Source organism: Apus apus, chromosome 15, assembly GCF_020740795.1.
Source record: "Apus apus isolate bApuApu2 chromosome 15, bApuApu2.pri.cur, whole genome shotgun sequence".
In the NCBI taxonomy this organism is placed as follows: domain Eukaryota; kingdom Metazoa; phylum Chordata; class Aves; order Apodiformes; family Apodidae; genus Apus; species Apus apus.
The window spans coordinates 5425226-5442286 of NC_067296.1; the positions used below are offsets into that span (position 1 = coordinate 5425226).

Below are 17061 nucleotides of genomic sequence, written 5' to 3' on the forward strand. Positions count from 1 at the left end.
AGTTTAGACAGAGAAGATAAAGAGTCAAAGACTTGTTAACTTGTCCAGGTAATTCCCCATGGTTTCCCCTCTTTTTTTCTACCACTGTAGAAAAGAGGGGTGGCAGGGACCTCAGCAGATCATCTGGTTTATCCCTCTGCCCAGGGAAGCCAGCACTGCCTTTCCCCAGAGTTTCATGTTGTTGTACCCTTGGCAGTGTGAGCCCTGGGCTGCTCCAGGAGCAGTCCCTGTCTCTGAGATGTGCACATCTCCTGTGGACACTGCTGTGTGTTTATTGTCCTGCCCTCCTTGGCTCTGTCTGCTCATCCTGCACTGCTTCTGCAGCACGGCTTGCTCAGGGCACATCTTGCTTGCATGTGCCAAGGATGATTGTGGATGTGTGTGACCTGGTGGTCACAATGTGGTGCCTGAGTGACTGAAGCTTCTCTCTCTGCTTTCCAGGGGTGCAGAAAGGCCTGAGCACTTCAGGGTGACGCTGCTGGAGTTGCAGAAGTTCTTGCTGGAGTACCAGAGGGTGAGCTTGACACAGGTCCAGGGGAGGGACAAAGGGGTTTGCACCATTGTGGGGAGGGATCTGGTACTCCAAGGGTAGCCTTGCTCTGGAGCTGGGATGATTTGGTCCTGGGCTTCTCTGCCTGGCACAGCCACAGTCTGAGCACATCCTTCCTGGAGCAGGAGGTGATGCTGGGGAAGTGCTGGTGAGAACAAACCTGGCCCCAGCCAGGCACCCTGGTCAGAAAAGTGACCAAGAGCGGAAGATTTGAGAGCAGTTGAAGTCCCAGGAGAGAACTGGTCAGTGGAGAATTGCCCAGTCCCTGTGACCTCAGCTGGTATTGAAGGTTCATGGTCTGCTCAGGAGGTCTCAGCAGCTCCTGAGAAGGAGCAGATCACTTCAGTTGCTGATCTTGCTGTTTAAAAGTGATCTTAATTCCTTCGGCAAGCACAGCATGCATGCTCAGACATGCACACAGGCACAGGCAGCTCCTTCGACCCTTTACTTCTACTCTTGCCAGGCTCCTGTCTCATTGCTGGTCTTCTCCAAGAGGACAGGGGAGGCTCATGAAAGCACAGCCATGCCTTCCATGAGAGTGTGGGACCTCCTGCTCTGCACCATCCTCCCCATCTCCCCCCAGTGCATCCCTGTCCCTGGTCTGCAGCAAGCAGAGAGTTAACCCACAGAGGCAGCCTTTCAGCAGCCTCATGAAAGACACCCAGGGAGAGAGGGATGCAAAAGGAAGCTGAGTTGGCTTCTGCTGCTGAAGGAGGAGGGATGGCAGATGTGTGCAAAGGAGCTCTCAGAGAGAAAAATGCATGGCATTGAAAAAGTGAAGGCCACTTAGGAAGAGGGCAGATTTCTGCAGTTGTGTGCTATCCGGCACTTGTGCTGACAGCTGAATTCCTGGCAGAGATGGTCTTGTGTTAAAAACTGCCTCCTCAGTGGTTAAATGTTCTAGCTGGATGAGCTGCACGTGGTTTTTGAATAACACTCTGAAATGGTTTCTTCTTTATGTCTCTCGTGGTGTCTGCAGGAGCTCTGGGCTGCTGATATCCTTCAGGTTCAGGAATTCATGTTCAACTTTCTGAGAGACCCTTTGAGGGAGATTGATGAGCCTTATTTCTCCTTGGATGAGGTAAGACACCTTCAATGCTTGTGTGTATGGAGTGAAGTGGAGCAGGATGTGATGTCCCCAGTGCCATGTGCCCTGTGGTGTGGCAGCTCTGCTGTCTGTGTCCTCATGGTGGGTGGTGGTGCTCAAAGGATCACAGCTCCTGTAAACTGCATGGCTATATGAGATGAATGTGGTGGGTTATCACATTGCTCAAGAGCTGGTTGGCAAAAGGAATGACTCCTGGGCTCTCTTCTTGTGCTGAGTGCATGCAGCTGTGAGTGCTCATCAGGTAGTTGATTTGGAGAAGGAAAGGGGGGCTGTGTGTGGCTTAATGGCCCTTTGAGGCATGTAAGGATCTTTCCAAAGCAAGAAAAGCTAAAACCAAAATAATAAAAACAACTGTAGGTGACCATGTCCCTGGCAGTTTGGACCATCTCCTGTGCAAAGGTCCCCTGACCCACAGGGCCTTAATGAGCTGTTGCCTGCCTGGTGATTTGCAAAATGAAATGCAGAGCAATTAATTGGTCTCCAGCTGGCTGGGTCAGAGGATTTGTACCCAGATCTCTGGCACAGCTCAGAGGAGAGGTGGCCATGCCTAAGCTGTGGTTCCTTGAGCACTCTGGGTCAGGTAGCTTGTGTGCTGTCTCGGTTGCCTCTGGTCGGTTGTGCTGAGCTTAGAAAAGAGCTGCCTGCTCGGTGGCTGCTGGCACGGAGGGTGAGATGTGTGTGAAGCTAAACCACAGCACCCAGCTCCTCCACATCCTTAACTCCCTTCTGTTTCTTCCTGAGCAGTTTCTCACCTTCCTGTTTTCCAAAGAGAACAGCATCTGGAACTCACAACTGGACATGGTGTGTCTGGAGAACATGAACAACCCCCTCTCCCATTACTGGATCTCCTCCTCACACAACACGTAAGGACTAGGGGGTGACTTTCTCCACCCATCCATTCCCAGTGTCCTCTTCTTCTGTGCCGGGGTGGGATTCTCCTGATTCTGTCTGACTTGAGGGGTCAAGTAGACTTTTCCAAACCAGGATCAGTAGATGAGAGGTTGTCCTCTTGGTGTCTTAGATGATGTCAGCAGCACATGTCTTCACAGACTGTGCTTTCAGACCTGGGCTGTCACTCTAGTGATTTCTTACCATTATCAGTGTCATCATCCAGACTCTCTGAGGTCAGGTGTGAAAACACCCTGGCAGGCTGAAATTGGCCGTTTTCCTTCTCTGCTGCTAGAAGAATCTTGCAGGAGCTGCTTTCTCTGCAGACAGGCTCTGTCTGTGCTCCCTTTTCATGGGATGATGTGGCAGCACTTTAGCCCAAATTTAAAAGACCAAGAGCCTTCAAAGGCAGGCAGCGAGCTCCTGTCTGCCTGCAAGAGCTGGTCTAACCCTGCTCTGGGGCTCCTTCTGCCTGGTACAAGGTGCTCTTTGTGCCACCAGTCCTGATATTGCTCTTTGAGGCTTATCTCAAGAACCAGCAGCAAGGCTGCACCTCAAGAGCTTGCAGGAGTTGAACCCCTCACCTGGGGAAGAAGGCAGCTCTGGGGGAATGTTGCTGTTCCCGTTGCAGAGACAGGGCCGTGATGTCCCAGCTGTCACCCATACCCACGCGTTGCTTTGCTGATGTCTTCTCTCCCATGAAAGGTACCTGACGGGGGACCAGTTCTCGAGCGAGTCCTCGCTGGAGGCCTACGCGCGCTGCCTGCGCATGGGCTGCCGCTGCATCGAGCGTGAGTGCCTGTGGCCCTCCTGGGGCAGGGGGGGCTTTGTGGGCTGGAGGTTGGTGGCAGCATCGTCACCATCATGTGCTGAAAGGGCTGAGGTCGTTGGTTTTGTGGGCCCGGGTGGTACCTGCCTGAGTTTTTGGTCCCCTAGAAAGACCTGGAGTTTCACCTCACTCCTTTCTTACCATCCAACGTGGTTTCCAGAAGCTCCTTGCATCTTGTCTCTGCATCCTGCCTGTATGCCAGCCTTTGGGCTGAGTTTTCCCCCCTGGGTCTCTTTCAGTGGATTGCTGGGATGGTCCTGATGGCATGCCAGTCATCTACCACGGACACACCTTAACCACCAAGATCAAGTTCTCTGACGTCTTGGTCACCATCAAGGAGCATGCTTTTGTCACCTCCGAGTGAGTACAGCAGGGATCTGGACTTCAGCCAGCAGAGCTGCCAAGAGGGCAAAAAGAGGGTAGAGCCAAGCCTGTAGCAAAGTGAAGCCCATCTTTATCCAGAGACCACCTGCCTGGGATTTGCTGGGAAGAAAGTGTTTTGTTGTGTCTCCCAGCTGAAGGGAGATTTCTTCCAGAAAAAAGCCACGGGAGAGAAGGCTTTGGGTAAACCCCAGCAGCTTGCCAGTCCTTCTCCACTCTATCCATTGCCAGCAGTGGTGGGGACACCTTGCTGTAGGGCGGTTATGGTGAATGCTCAAGACAGCATGGATTGCTGTCAGTGCAAGCTGCTCATTGAGGGTACAGAGGCCAGGTTTTGCAACAGAGCTCAGAAGGCTTTGGTTCCACTGTGCTGGTTCTGATGGGTCTTTTCCTTCTCCCAGTTTCCCCGTCATTCTGTCCATTGAGGACCACTGCAGCATTGCTCAGCAGAGGAACATGGCTCAGAATTTCAAGAAGGTCTTTGGTGACATGCTCTTGACCAAACCAGTAGATATTTCTGCTGATGGTCTTCCCTCACCAAACCAGCTCAAGAGGAAGATTCTGATCAAGGTGAACTCCCATCCCCAGCAGGGCTCATGAGTGGAGAGATTGGGGCAGATGGGGTAAAGGTGTGGGACCAAGGGCAGCTGCTTACCTGGAAGGGGTTGGTTGGCAATGCAGGGTTGGAAGTGGAGATGCTAAAAACAATTGGAGACAAAGAACTCTCTTGCTTCAGAGGAGCTGCTGGGAAATGAGCTCAGCAGCTGGGTGCAGCCTGTCTTGAGAGCTTGAGGTGTGTTGGTATTTCTGCTGCAGGAATCACTGCTGAGAAGACAGGGTGAGAATTCAGTGCCATGTGATGACCTGTGTGGCATGGGTCTTAGCTTGGTCCTTTTAGTCTGGAGGAACCTGGAGTTTTAGTGTTGTTCACTAGGAAATCCAGGCTGCTTTTTTGGGTGCCAGCTCCCCCCAGGGTGCCTGACCTGCTCCCATCCCACAGCACAAGAAGCTGGCAGAGGGCAGTGCCTACGAGGAGTTACCCGCGTCCGTAATGTACTCAGAGAACGACATCAGCAACTCCATCAAGAATGGGATCCTCTACCTGGAAGACCCCATCAATCACGTACGTCTCTCTCCACCACTTGTCACCCTGTCCCTGCTCTGTGGGCTCTGTCAGTGACTCTGCGTGGTGCTGGAAGGAGGGGCTGTGGTGCAAATGAGCTGAGGCCCTTGGTCTGTGCTGTTTCTCAGGGGTCTCTGAAGGCTGGGGGAGTTGTTAGCTGGCTCCTGTGCTCTTCCCGAGGCATCTCCTGTTGGCCCTTGTTAGAGGCACGAGGCTGAGCTAGAGGGAGCTCTGGGCTGAGGCACTGCAGCTGCTCCTGTGTGATCAGTGTAGGCTGTGTCTGGTGCTGCAGGAAGTCCCAGCCATGGCCTGCCTTTCCAAACCTGCCTGCTACCAAGTGCCTAGGCTCTTAACACACCTCAGCGAGCCTTCTGCTTTGTAGAGCACCCAGCATTCATCTCACTGTGTGCATTTACTTACACACAGGCCACTTCTGCTGCTGCTTTGCTTTGCTGAGGATCTGCCAGGCAAAGTCACATTTTTGGAGAATAGGAAAGGGCAGTGGTAAAACCACCTGACCACCTCTGATAGCCTCATCTCTGGTAGCCCCTGTGCTGAATCCACACATGGTGTTTTCTGTTTGCATTGGTTTGCTCTTCATTTGGTCATCTCCTTTTGGGACATGCTGGGGTTTCTGCAGTGTGACCTGCAGTCACTTTGTACGTAAGACCTGTCACTTGGTGGGTTTTTGCTACTGATAAATCTGTGCCTTGGACCTGGGGGATGTCTTGGAAGCACCTGTGACTCCACTGAAATCAGTGTGCTGGTGACTGTCCTTTGCAAACCCAAGCCACCCTCGCTGCTTGCCCTGATTCCCACGTATGGGGGGTGAGCCAGCTTGGTGCTTCCCACGGGGGTCTCTTTTCCTAGAGTTTGTTTTCCTTGCAGGAGTGGAACCCACATTACTTTGTCCTGACCAGCAGCAAGATCTATTACTCTGGGGAAACAACCAGTGACCAAGGAAACGAGGATGAGGAAGAGCAAAAGGAGGTGAGGGCTCCCTTTCGTGATGGGCAGTTGTTCCCCTAGAGAAAAGAATTGACTTCCCAAGGAGCTGAGCATCTCCAGTGCCAGCTGACTTCAGGGGAAGATCCCATGGTGGGAAAGGTGGGACCTGCTTCAGAAGCTCCCTGGTCCTGGTCGGCAGCCCCCAGAGAAGAGCAGACTCTGGCACCACGAGCCTGCCCTCGGTAACCCAAGATGTGCTGGGTTTTCCCTCTGCCAGGTGAGCAACAGCACGGAGCTCCACTCCATGGAGAAGTGGTTCCATGGCAAGCTGGGCGCGGGGCGCGACGGGAGGCACATTGCGGAGCGGCTGCTGACCGAGTACTGCATCGAGACTGGGGCCCCTGACGGCTCCTTCCTCGTCAGAGAGAGCGAGACCTTTGTTGGAGACTACACCCTCTCCTTCTGGTGAGGGCCACAGGCACCAGCCCCCTGCTCCCTGTCTCTCCTGGGGTAGTCTTCATCTTGACACTATCCTCAGTGATGGGTTCCCACTCTCCAATGGTCCACGAGCAGGTTTCTCCCCTTATTTTCTGTGCCCCAGCAGCATGCCAACTCACTATCCCAGTGCAGAAGTGACCCTTGTGCAACAGGTCTTCTGAGGGTCTGAAATGCTGTGTCCAGGCTGGAGCTGTGCCTGGGGTAGATGCAAGATCTCCATGGACAACCCTGGCTTACTCCCTCCCTCTTCCGCAGGCGCAACGGGAAGGTGCAGCACTGCCGGATCCACTCGCGGCAGGATGCTGGCAGCCCCAAGTTCTTCCTGACGGACAACCTGGTCTTCGACAGCCTCTACGACCTCATCACCCACTACCAGGAGGTGCCACTGAGGTGCAACGAGTTTGAGATGAGACTGACAGAGCCTGTGCCCCAGACCAATGCCCACGAGAGCAAAGAGTGAGTGCATGTTTGGGGAGGGTGGGTCATGTCCGCTGGGCAGCTGGGACCCCATGGGAAACCCTCCCAGGTGTCTCTGCAGTCGTTCCTTCCTTGCTGGGGCTCTCTGGTCGCTGATTGCTCCTCGTGAGGCTCTTTGTGTCACAGCAGCCATGCTGGCCAGCTTTGTTGTTGATGGAGCTGGTTGTCTTGGAGACTCAGCGTAGAGAAAGGAGGTACTGAGCTTGGTATGGCCTTCTTCTCCCATGCCTCGTGTCCCCAGATGGCTCTGTTCCTGCCTGTCCCACAGAAAGGAGAAGACAACCCTGTTGCAGTGTTACGTATATGTTTGTCTCTGCTCCCTGCCTCCTTTGGAGGATTCAGGCAGTTTTTGGTGGGCTGGAGGGAGAAATGGTGTGGCATGGCAGAGGTGAGGGATGAGCTGGATGTGTGGAGACCTGTGCACAGTGACGTGTCTTTCCTGCAAGGTGGTACCATGCCAACCTCACCCGGGCCCAAGCCGAGCACATGCTGATGCGGGTGCCGCGCGACGGAGCCTTCCTGGTGCGCAAGAGGAGCGAGCCCAGCTCCTACGCCATCTCCTTCCGGTGGGTCCCTGGGGGAAGGGTGCTGGGTTGGGATGCTGCAGGATGTGAAAAAGCAGGTGAGGGGCTAAGAACCTGACGTTGAGCCCTCACAGAGCTCTTCTCACTCCTGGATAAACCGTGCAGCCCCGTGAGAGCCTGTCAGACCCTGCTCCTCCTCCCATCTCCTGATGCGAGATGGCTCAGCCTGAGGGCACCTTTTGCTTGGCTGTCTTTTCTTTAGGCAGAGACCCTCTCTTGCCAGGTGCCAAGTGGCTTCTCTCTGTCTTTCCACCTGCCAGGGCGGAAGGGAAGATCAAACACTGCCGAGTGCAGCAGGAGGGCCAGACCGTGCTGCTCGGCAACTCCGAGTTCGAGAGCCTGGTGGACTTGATCAGCTACTATGAAAAGCACCCGCTGTACCGCAAGATGAAGCTGAGGTACCCCATCAACGAGGAAACACTGGAGAAGATAGGGACAGCGGTGAGTGTGGGTGCTGGTGGGAAGAGCTAAGCCAAAGGATGGTGGACAGATAGGTCTGTTTTGAGCCGGTACCTTGATGTGGTGTCGTGTGAGCCATCTCTTTCCCTCACCATCCATGCCCCTTGGGGCTGTTGGAAACACTTCTTGGCTCAAGTGAGATTTATTGCTTCCCCTCTGACCCAAGTCAGCTGGGACTGTGGGCTTGGGCATCTGTTTGCTGTGTGCAGCATCACCTTCGGTCTTGTGCCTTTCCTGGGGTGTTCTCCCTACCTTCCCCAAGGTGGGGGATCTGTTCTCCTGCAGAGCCACAGTTGTCACCACTTGCCCTTTGCCTTGACAGGAGCCAGATTACGGAGCCCTTTACGAGGGACGGCACCCCGGGTTCTACGTGGAAGCCAACCCCATGCCCACCTTCAAGGTACAGTCTTGCTGCTTGGCATGAATCAACCTGCAGGGCCTGAGTATTTAGCCAGTGTCTCTTCATTTCCCAAGAGCCTTATTATGTTGCACACACAGTTCTAGACCACGCAGGGAGCCACACTCTGGGCTGAGCCTGCAGGTTCCCAGGCTGGGCTGCCTTTTGTTCTGAACTCTCCAAACTAAACCCAACGGTGGCTCCAGCCCAACGGAAGCTGCCTGTGCAGGGCTGTGCCAGACCTGTGACCTCTGGTTCAGCAGAAATGGAAGCCTTGATTTGTTCTGCAAGGGTCACTAGGGTCTGGCACCCTCTGGCAGCAGGGTTAGATGCTGCCTGCACATGAGGTGCCTCTCTCAGGTTCCTCCTACCCCCCACGTTTGCAGTGGGAGGTGATCTCTCAACCTGTTGGCTTGGAGTCTGTGTGTCTGTCCACTGCCTGGCCTCATGGGATCCCTCCTCATTGCAGTGTGCAGTCAAAGCCCTGTTTGACTACAAAGCACAGCGGGAGGATGAGCTCACCTTCACCAAAAATGCCATCATCCAGAATGTGGAGAAACAGGAAGGAGGCTGGTGAGTTGATCCTGAGACCCCTTGTTCCCTCAGGGACACAGTCACCATCCCTACAAAGGGGTGTCCCCTCGAGGGGTAGGTCCATTTGGACATTGCCCACAAGCTGCACAGCCCCAAAGCCTCACAAACCCTAAAAAGCAGATGATGGAGGAGCTGCCTGTCTCCCGTGACCCTCAGTGAGGATGCTCTGGGATCCCGTGGTGGGTGTTGACACTGCCCTTTCCCTCCCTTCCAGGTGGAGAGGAGATTATGGTGGCAAGAAGCAGCTGTGGTTCCCTTCCAACTATGTTGAAGAAATTACTGGTCCCAGCAGCCTGGAGCCAGAGCGGGAGGTGAGCTAGTGCCTGGGCAGAGCAGGGAGGGGAGGTGGGAGGAGTGTGTGTGCAGCCCCCCCAGGCTCAGCTGCACTGCCCAGCACCCAGCCCAGCACCCAGCCCAGCACCATCCTGCCTGTGCTTCATTCCTTGCAGCAGCTGGATGAGAACAGCCCCCTGGGAGACCTGCTCGGAGGTGTCCTGGATGTGCCCTCCTGCCAGATCGGTGAGTGCCAGGGCAGGATGGAGGACTTGGGGGTGTTGCAGCTGTTTGTGGATCTTCTGGGCTGAAGGACTTTGGTGTCCATCTGCCTCTAGGCACCCCTGTGTCTGCCACAAGTGAGCACCAGGCTGTGGTGTGTGCCTACCATGTGGGGACACTCTCCACTGCTGCTCCGGGCACAGAGGGTCCCTCAGGGCTGGGCAGAGCCCAGGAGCACCCCAGGGCCTGCTGAGGAGCTGCTCCAGCAAGGGAGCACAGACTGATTTTGTAGGGTCCTTCTTTTCTGTAAGGATTTGCACTCCTTGGCACATGTGTGGTCCAGCCTGCTGCAGGCCCTGGGGTTCCTGGGCAGATTCTGAGCTGGGTCCAGCCTGCAGCTCCCTCTTGTCTCTCAGCTGCTGAGACCCCAGAGGACCTTGTGCTCCAGGTGGCTGTTCCTACCTGGGCGCTTCAGAGCACAAAGAGAGGAAAATGCAGGAATGGGTGGAACAGGGCATTACAAAGGCCCCATGAGGCTTCTCAGCCCCCTCGAGATATACTGCATCCTCACTTGTCGCTTCCTGAGCTCCATCTGTTGCCTCCAGTGACCAGAAATTGAGCTGCTCTCTGCTGAAGAGACCCAGAGCAGCCATGAGAGTCCCTTAGTGTCTCTTCCCTGCCTTTCTCCTTCTGTGGTGTGAAGGACTTGTCTCAGCTTCTTCCTGTGACCTTGCCCTCTGCTCCCTCTCCCCACGCAGCCATCCGCCCCGAGGGGAAGAACAACCGCCTCTTCGTCTTCTCCATTAGCATGGCCTCGGTGTCACGCCTGTCCCTTGATGTGGCAGCTGATACACACGAGGACTTGCTGGACTGGGTGAAGAAGATCCGGGAGGCAGCTCAGACAGCTGATGCACGGGTGAGTCTGGAGAGTCAGATGTCTCCTTGTCACGTCCTGGATTGTCCAGAAGCTGAGGAACAAGTGGTTAGGGTGGTGGGAGGGCAGCCTGGGACCACTTGAAGAGCAGGTGCAAAGACAGTAAAGCCAGAGTAATCTTTGAAAATATAGCAAGGGGTGGTGGCTTGAGAGATTCAGGCTGCACATCTTGAGGACACCTGTCCATTGGGAGCCTCAGGAGGTGGAAGATCTCCATCCATGAAGGGTGACAAGGCTCAGCTACAAGGCCACAGCTGCCCTGAGCTGATACTGGTGCCCGTCTGGCTCCAGGCAGGAGGTTGGACCCACCAAGGGCCCTTCCCATGGGTGCTTTTGTGGTGTCCCCCTTGCAGACCCAGCAGACCTGTTAGAGGTTCCCACACTGTGGGCAGGAGCACCCCCACCAGGCCAGCGCTGCTGTTAACTGCAGCTGATGAGCTGGGTTGTCCAATACTGTAACTCCCACCTGGCCATGACACCTCTCTCTTCCTCTCTTGGCAGCTCTCTGAAGGGAAGATGATGGAGAGGAGGAAGAAGATTGCCCTGGAGCTTTCAGAGCTGGTGGTCTATTGCCGACCTGTGCCCTTCGATGAAGAAAGTGAGCTCCTGCTGGTCTGGTGGCTACCAAAGGCAGTCACCATGGCATGGCAGGCCCCACGGTCTGTCCTGAGGTGCTGCTTTGGCTAGATCTCAGCAGAGGACTGGTGTCCAAAGCAAACTGGAGCCTGTTTACATTGGAGATCTGGAAATGGCCTTCTCCAGAGGGTGGAAGTTCACTTCTCCATCCTTCTGTTGCTGGGATCTGTCACCATCCAGAGCAGCTGCTGAGGGAGTTGGGGCTGGGGAGCACATGCCCCATCATCAAGAGCAGTTTTGGAGCTTTCAGCCATTGATGTTGGGCACCCAGCAAATGCCTGCTGGGGCAGGGCAGGGTCTGCACAACCTGATGGTGGCTGAGCCAAAGGAGGAGGAGGATGGTGTTGGGAAGGGGTCTGGCATGGTTGAAGTGTCTGAAAAGGGAATGTGCTTGTGGCTTACACTGTGCTGTCTCCTCCCTCACAGAGATTGGCACGGAGAGGGCCTGTTACAGAGACATGTCCTCCTTCCCTGAGACCAAGGCAGAAAAGTATGTCAACAAGATCAAAGGCAAGAAGTTCCTGCAGTACAACCGCCTGCAGCTCTCCCGCATCTACCCCAAGGGCCAGCGCCTCGACTCCTCCAACTACGACCCCCTGCCCATGTGGATCTGTGGCAGCCAGCTGGTAGCACTCAACTTCCAGACCCCAGGTGAGGGCAGCAGGCAGGGAAGGTGGGCAGGCTCCTGGGGAACCCTGTGCCTCCTCCCAGCCACCCATCTGCAGCCCTGCTAACCCCATCCTGGCAAAGAGAGTGTAGGAGGGGGTCCAGGGTCTCCATGCCAGATGCAGGGAGCAGGACCTGGTGTTTATCCAGGCACGTGGTTGCCATAAGGAGGATGTGCTCTGGAGGGCTTGATTGACCCACGAGCTGAGCCACAAGGTTGTGGTGTCATGACAACAAGAGGAAATGGAGAGGAAGCAGGGAGTTCTTCCAAGGACCCTGGCAGCAGGGAGAGCAGGCAAGGAACATAGCAAAGGGGTCAGTGCAGCCCCAGCCATGGGACACCAGCAGGTAGCAGGGTCTGTGCCTGCTCTGCTTGCCTGTCCCCAGCTCCCAGTCCTTCTCCTGCCGTGCAGTCCAGCCTTTCCCTGGCCCTTGCCAAACCCTGCTGTGAGCCCTTTCAGCCCCCCCCAACCCACCAGAAAACTACATTCCTCTTTTTTCCTGCTGGCTTTTTCATTCCTTTTGTGAATTCAAGCATCTCACAGGGTGGTTTGGCAACCACTAGAGCCAGCACAAGGGAAGTTGCAAGGAGAGGGAGGAAGAAGGGGTGAGCACTGGGTAGCAGTGCATGGGAAAGCCACCCCGTGGCCCCAGGATGTGCACGGGCTGTAGTGCCAAGGGACGGGCCAGGTCCCCTTGCAAAGGGCTTCTCCAATAGCCCAGGTGATCTGGCTTGTGGGAAGGGCACAGGGTCTTCTCCCTCTATCTCTTGTCTGTGCTCTCCAGACAAGCCCATGCAGATGAACCAGGCCTTGTTCATGTCCAGTGGCCAGTGTGGGTACGTCTTGCAGCCGACCAATATGCGGGATGACATCTTTGACCCCTTTGACAAGAGCACACTGCGGGGGCTGGAGCCACTCTCCATCTCCATTGAGGTCAGTACCTCCTCCCAGCCTGGAGATCTGGGTGGTTATACCGAGCTCAGGGTGACAAAAGGGTTTTTCCAGGTTCCTGGCCTCTGTCTGCAGCTGCTCCTCACCAAACCCCTCAGCCCCCTACCTAAGAGCTTCCCCCTGAGCATTCCATTGCTGTAGGGGGAGACCCATGGGTGCTGTTGAGGGAAGTGCCACTGACATCCCTGGACACCTGGAGAGGAGTAGTAGGAGCATCCCTGGGTGCTCTCCCCATGATCCCTCCCACCCAGGGCCCAGTGCCAGTAGGTGGCATCCCTGTCCCCAGAACCGGTATCCCTGTCCCCTGAACTTGGCCAGGACTGCCTGAGCAAACACAGGATGGCTCCCGAGGGGGTAACACCAGAGCTGTGCCTTGTCCCTTCCTTGTCACTGAGTACTCTGGGCTCAACCTTACCCACCTTGCTGTGTCCCCTTCCCTCTTGGGAAGATGCTCGAGGTCAGAGCAGGCTGTTCAGCCCCTTTCTCTGTTGCACTGCTGGTGATGATGGGGGCTGCTGGGGAGAGTATCACTGGGTGGACTATAGATGCTCAGTGAATCTTTTTCTTCCCAGTTGTTGGAACTGGGGCTGGACCCTTCCCATGTCAGCTCATGTCCCATCTGCACCATCAACTCCATATCCACTGTCTGCCTGCCTAAAAACCCATCTGTTTTCCAAACTCTTTCCTCATCCTGGGATGCAGCTGCAACCAGCAGGTCTCAAGAGTCGCTGTGCTATGGCCTGTCACCATCTCCTTTAAGAGACAGGCTCAGCCTTTTGTCCTCTGGGGAAGCTGCCCAGTGTTCCCACCAAAGCCAGCTTTCATGGATGGAGAGGCCGTCTCAAGCCCAGCATGACTCAAAGCACATGATCCAGCGCTGGCAGCGCGTCCTTCCCCTGCACCAGCAGCCTGCTGACAGCACGCTGGAGTGACATATGGCCACTGGCAAGAGGGAGCTGGGATTTCTTTCTCCTGCAAGGAAGCAGGTTGTCATTTGAGTCGAGCACAGACTGTGCTACGAACAGGAGGCAGAGCAGCTCCTTTTTGTCCTGGAGCCAAGGCAGGAGGGCTGAAAAGTTTCTGCAAAGAAGGGGGTGTCCAGCACAGGGGAAAGTGGCTGGGCTTGGCAGCCCAGCTCCAGGCTGGCAGGCTGGAAGGGGGATGCTGTGGTCCAGGCCTGGCTGTGCAGGCAGCAGACAGGAAACTGGGGCAGTTCAGCTGCCTTTTTCCATGGCTTACAAGTCAAGCTGGTGATCGGTAACACCACAGCAGCTGCCAGGGGTGGGAGCTGTTTTTCTCCAAGAGGCAGGCAGCTCTGGGCTGGCTTTCAGCGTCTCTCCTCTCTCCAATTAACAGAGCCAGGGTGATTTATTTGGAAAGAAAATATCTTGGTATGCACTTCTTTTTTTTTTTCCTTTGGTCCTGTCTCTTACTGAGTCTCACCTTCTCTCTTCCCAGGTCCTGGGGGCTCGGCACCTTCCCAAAAATGGAAGGGGAATAGTTTGTCCTTTCGTGGAAGTGGAGGTGTCTGGTGCTGAATACGACAATGCCAAGCAGAAAACAGAGATCGTGGGTGAGTGGGTTAGTGAAGGGAGAGGGACTCACCACCACTCCTGACCCTGGGGTGAGCTGTGGGCACTGCAGCAAAGCCTGGCCTTGGGGTGGGGACTGTCCCTGCCCTTGAACATCAGCCATGGGGACACAGGGCTTGGTGGAGGCTGCCCATTAACAGTGGTGTTCTCTGACTAGCGGACAATGGCCTGAACCCTCTCTGGACCCCGAAGCAGTTCCACTTTCAGGTCAGCAACCCTGACTTCGCCTTCCTCCGCTTCGTGGTGTACGAGGAGGACATGTTCAGTGACGAAAACTTCCTGGCCCAGGCCACCTTCCTGGTGAAAGGCTTGAAGACAGGTAAAGGACTCAGGGAAGGGGCAAGGGAAGGGATGGAGTGGTGGTTCTCACTAGTTTACAAATCACATCATTAGCCAGGGAGACACTGAGTTTCATGGGAGGATGCTCTCCGTCCCTCCTGTGTCAGGTCACATCCCCAACCAGGTAAAGGGAGGAAGAAACCATGTGCTAACATCTCTCCATAACTGCCACTTGGAGGGCGCTGGGGGTTTGGAGAAGACCCCTTTGAGTTGTGTGCCAGGGGACTGACATGTCACTGGTGGTGATGCTGGGGCTGTTTCTGCTGCAGGTTTCCGAGCTGTACCCCTGAAGAACAACTACAGTGAGAACCTGGAGCTGGCTTCTCTGCTTGTCAAGATAGACATTTTCCCTAGTAAGGTAAGGCCACGAGAGCATCCTGCTCAGCTCACCCCCTCCAGCAGCATGGCTCTGTGCCCCAGCAGGTAGTGCAGTGAAGGTCAGCAGTGCCTGGTCTGTGCCACATGGGATGGCTAAGGTGTCAGCCCTGGGCTGCACAGAGGGCTGGCAGGGTGGGCAGCACCAGGCTGCCCTCCTGCAGTGACCCAGAGCTTTTTGAGCAGGGTCCTGACTTCATTTGCCTGAAAAATCCCTTCAGCAAAAGCTGAAGGAGGCAGATTTGCTCTATCCCAGTTCCTCTCTGCACTCCAGGGCAGTGACAGCTCAGTATCATAGAGCCTGGCTGGCTCTGGTTGGCCACGTTGGCATAAGCAAAAGGCAGCGCTCTTTCAGAGACAGATGTTTCTTTTATTCCTTCATTTAAAATCATGTTGGAAGCAGCCAGCAATGTTTGTAAATGACAGAACAGCTGCATGTTGCAAACCCCAAGCCCCTGTGAGCTCTGCACACCCTGTGTGGCAGCTTGCAGGGCAGCACAGCCCTGCACCAGCACTGCTTAGGGCACAGGACGCGCACTTTGAAATCCTAAGCTCTTCCCTATATTGTTTTTTTTCTGATCCAAGCAGGAGAATGGTGAAATCAACCTCTTCAGTGCTTCAGCCCTACGAGAGCGAGCAGGGGATGCTTCCAGTCAGCTGCTGGCAAGCAGGGGCAGGGAAGGGTCCTTCGAGGTGCGGTACCAGCAGCCCTTTGAGGACTTCCGTGTGTCGCAGGAGCAGCTGGCTGACCACTTTGAGAGCCGGGAGCGAAGGTAGGACAGTGCTCACTGAGCCCTTCCCAGCATGAGACACCCCCAGCAGATGGGCTCCTGAGTGGAGGGAGATAAACGCAGCTGTTCACCAAGCCAGAGCAGAGCTGCAGCCTTGTTTGCTATGTGGAAACCTTAAATTTCAGCACAAAGGTTCATAAACAATCATAGAACAGTTTGGGTTGGAAGGGACATTAAAGTCAATCTAGTCCCAACTCCCCCTCCAGGGCCACCTCCCACCGGACCAGGTTGCTCCAACTCCCATCCAACCTGCCCTTGAACACTTCCAGGGATGGGGCAGCCAGAACTTCCCTGGGCAACCTGGGCCAGTGTCTCACCCTCCTCACTATAAATAATTTCTTCTAATCTAATCTAACTCTGGGTTGTGCCAAACCTTGGGAGAGCTACTGCTTTTTTTTTTTTTTGGGAGGGGGGGGGGTCTGTGGGAGTAGGGTGGGACAAGGAGCTGCCACCCCACAGCCAGTGGCACTTCCCCCCCAGCATGGGGGGGGAGACATGCTGAGCTCCAGCTTTCCTCCCGTGGGGCAGCTTCTGACCCTGGATCATGGCCTTGGTCATCCTGAGCATGTCCCCTCTCTGTGCCCCCCCTGCAGGGTACTGCGGAGGACCCGGGTCAACGGGGACAACCGGCTGTAGCCCCTCTTGGCGGGTGAAAGCACCTCCAGTGCTTGTGAATCTCACGGCACGCTGTGAACTGGTTTCTATGGAAACGGCACTGCTATGGCCTACTTTCAGGCAGCTTTTCCAGTTTCTCTGCTGAAGTGTGTTAGAGTGGAGAACTAAAAAAAAAAAAAAAAGAAGAAAAAAAAAAAATCTGGGTTGGGGGGTGGAAAAAAAAAACCCGAACACCAATCCCAAACCTTCACCACCAAGCCCTTAATGAAGCACATCGGTGTGTACAGCCTGCCAGCCGCCAAGGGGAGAGACAAAACTGTCTATAATCACAAGGAAAGAGACTTCAGAAAAAAAACCACGACCAACCAGCCCCCTGCTGTGGCTGCCCTGCTTGGCTTCCTGGAGATCCCACTCCTGTGCAGCTGCTGGAGGCATCCTGCTCCATGCCCACCCCCAGCACCCTGGCACAGGGGGGACTTGAGCGACCGAGGCAGCACCTCTCTCTGTCCTGGCATCGTATCTACCTACCTGTATAGCCACTGCCTCTGGGTCCAGTAGTGAAACTCTACATTTACAAGGCCGCTCTAGCTTTAAATGACAATAAAAGTGTCAGTATTACACACGTGGTGGCTGGGATGTCTGGTGGTTCCCCTGTCCCCTGCAGCTTTGCCTGGTGCTGTGGGGGGATCTGGAGTGCAGATCCCACCTTTCTTCTGGCTTTATGGAGTTTGTGGCTCTGAAGGGGAAAAAAATAACTTGAGAGCAGCACCAAATTTAATGTTGTTCACTCAAAAGGATAAAAGAAAGGTATGTGGTACAGCTGAGCATG

General features: G+C 55.1%; 1 protein-coding gene across 2 annotated transcripts in view; it reads left to right on the plus strand.

The window, feature by feature from the left end:
* The window catches only part of PLCG1 (phospholipase C gamma 1), a 42288-nt gene extending 25438 nt beyond the window's left edge, over window positions 1-16850 (plus strand). The window contains exons 8-32 of one of the 2 annotated variants that reach the window (XM_051632785.1): window positions 442-514; window positions 1530-1631; window positions 2403-2521; window positions 3252-3337; window positions 3615-3735; window positions 4158-4326; window positions 4757-4879; window positions 5768-5869; window positions 6105-6292; window positions 6581-6781; window positions 7249-7368; window positions 7647-7827; window positions 8168-8245; window positions 8712-8815; window positions 9051-9147; window positions 9286-9355; window positions 10090-10247; window positions 10767-10863; window positions 11328-11552; window positions 12354-12502; window positions 13979-14093; window positions 14270-14431; window positions 14721-14809; window positions 15412-15599; window positions 16211-16850. In XM_051632785.1, the coding sequence (XP_051488745.1) occupies window positions 442-514; window positions 1530-1631; window positions 2403-2521; window positions 3252-3337; window positions 3615-3735; window positions 4158-4326; window positions 4757-4879; window positions 5768-5869; window positions 6105-6292; window positions 6581-6781; window positions 7249-7368; window positions 7647-7827; window positions 8168-8245; window positions 8712-8815; window positions 9051-9147; window positions 9286-9355; window positions 10090-10247; window positions 10767-10863; window positions 11328-11552; window positions 12354-12502; window positions 13979-14093; window positions 14270-14431; window positions 14721-14809; window positions 15412-15599; window positions 16211-16253 (3160 nt within the window). In that variant the 3' untranslated portion in view covers window positions 16254-16850. The remainder of the gene's footprint in view (window positions 1-441; window positions 515-1529; window positions 1632-2402; window positions 2522-3251; window positions 3338-3614; window positions 3736-4157; window positions 4327-4756; window positions 4880-5767; window positions 5870-6104; window positions 6293-6580; window positions 6782-7248; window positions 7369-7646; window positions 7828-8167; window positions 8246-8711; window positions 8816-9050; window positions 9148-9285; window positions 9356-10089; window positions 10248-10766; window positions 10864-11327; window positions 11553-12353; window positions 12503-13978; window positions 14094-14269; window positions 14432-14720; window positions 14810-15411; window positions 15600-16210) is intronic. The other variant, XM_051632786.1, reaches the window with a different exon arrangement.
* Window positions 16851-17061: the final 211 nt, after the last annotated feature.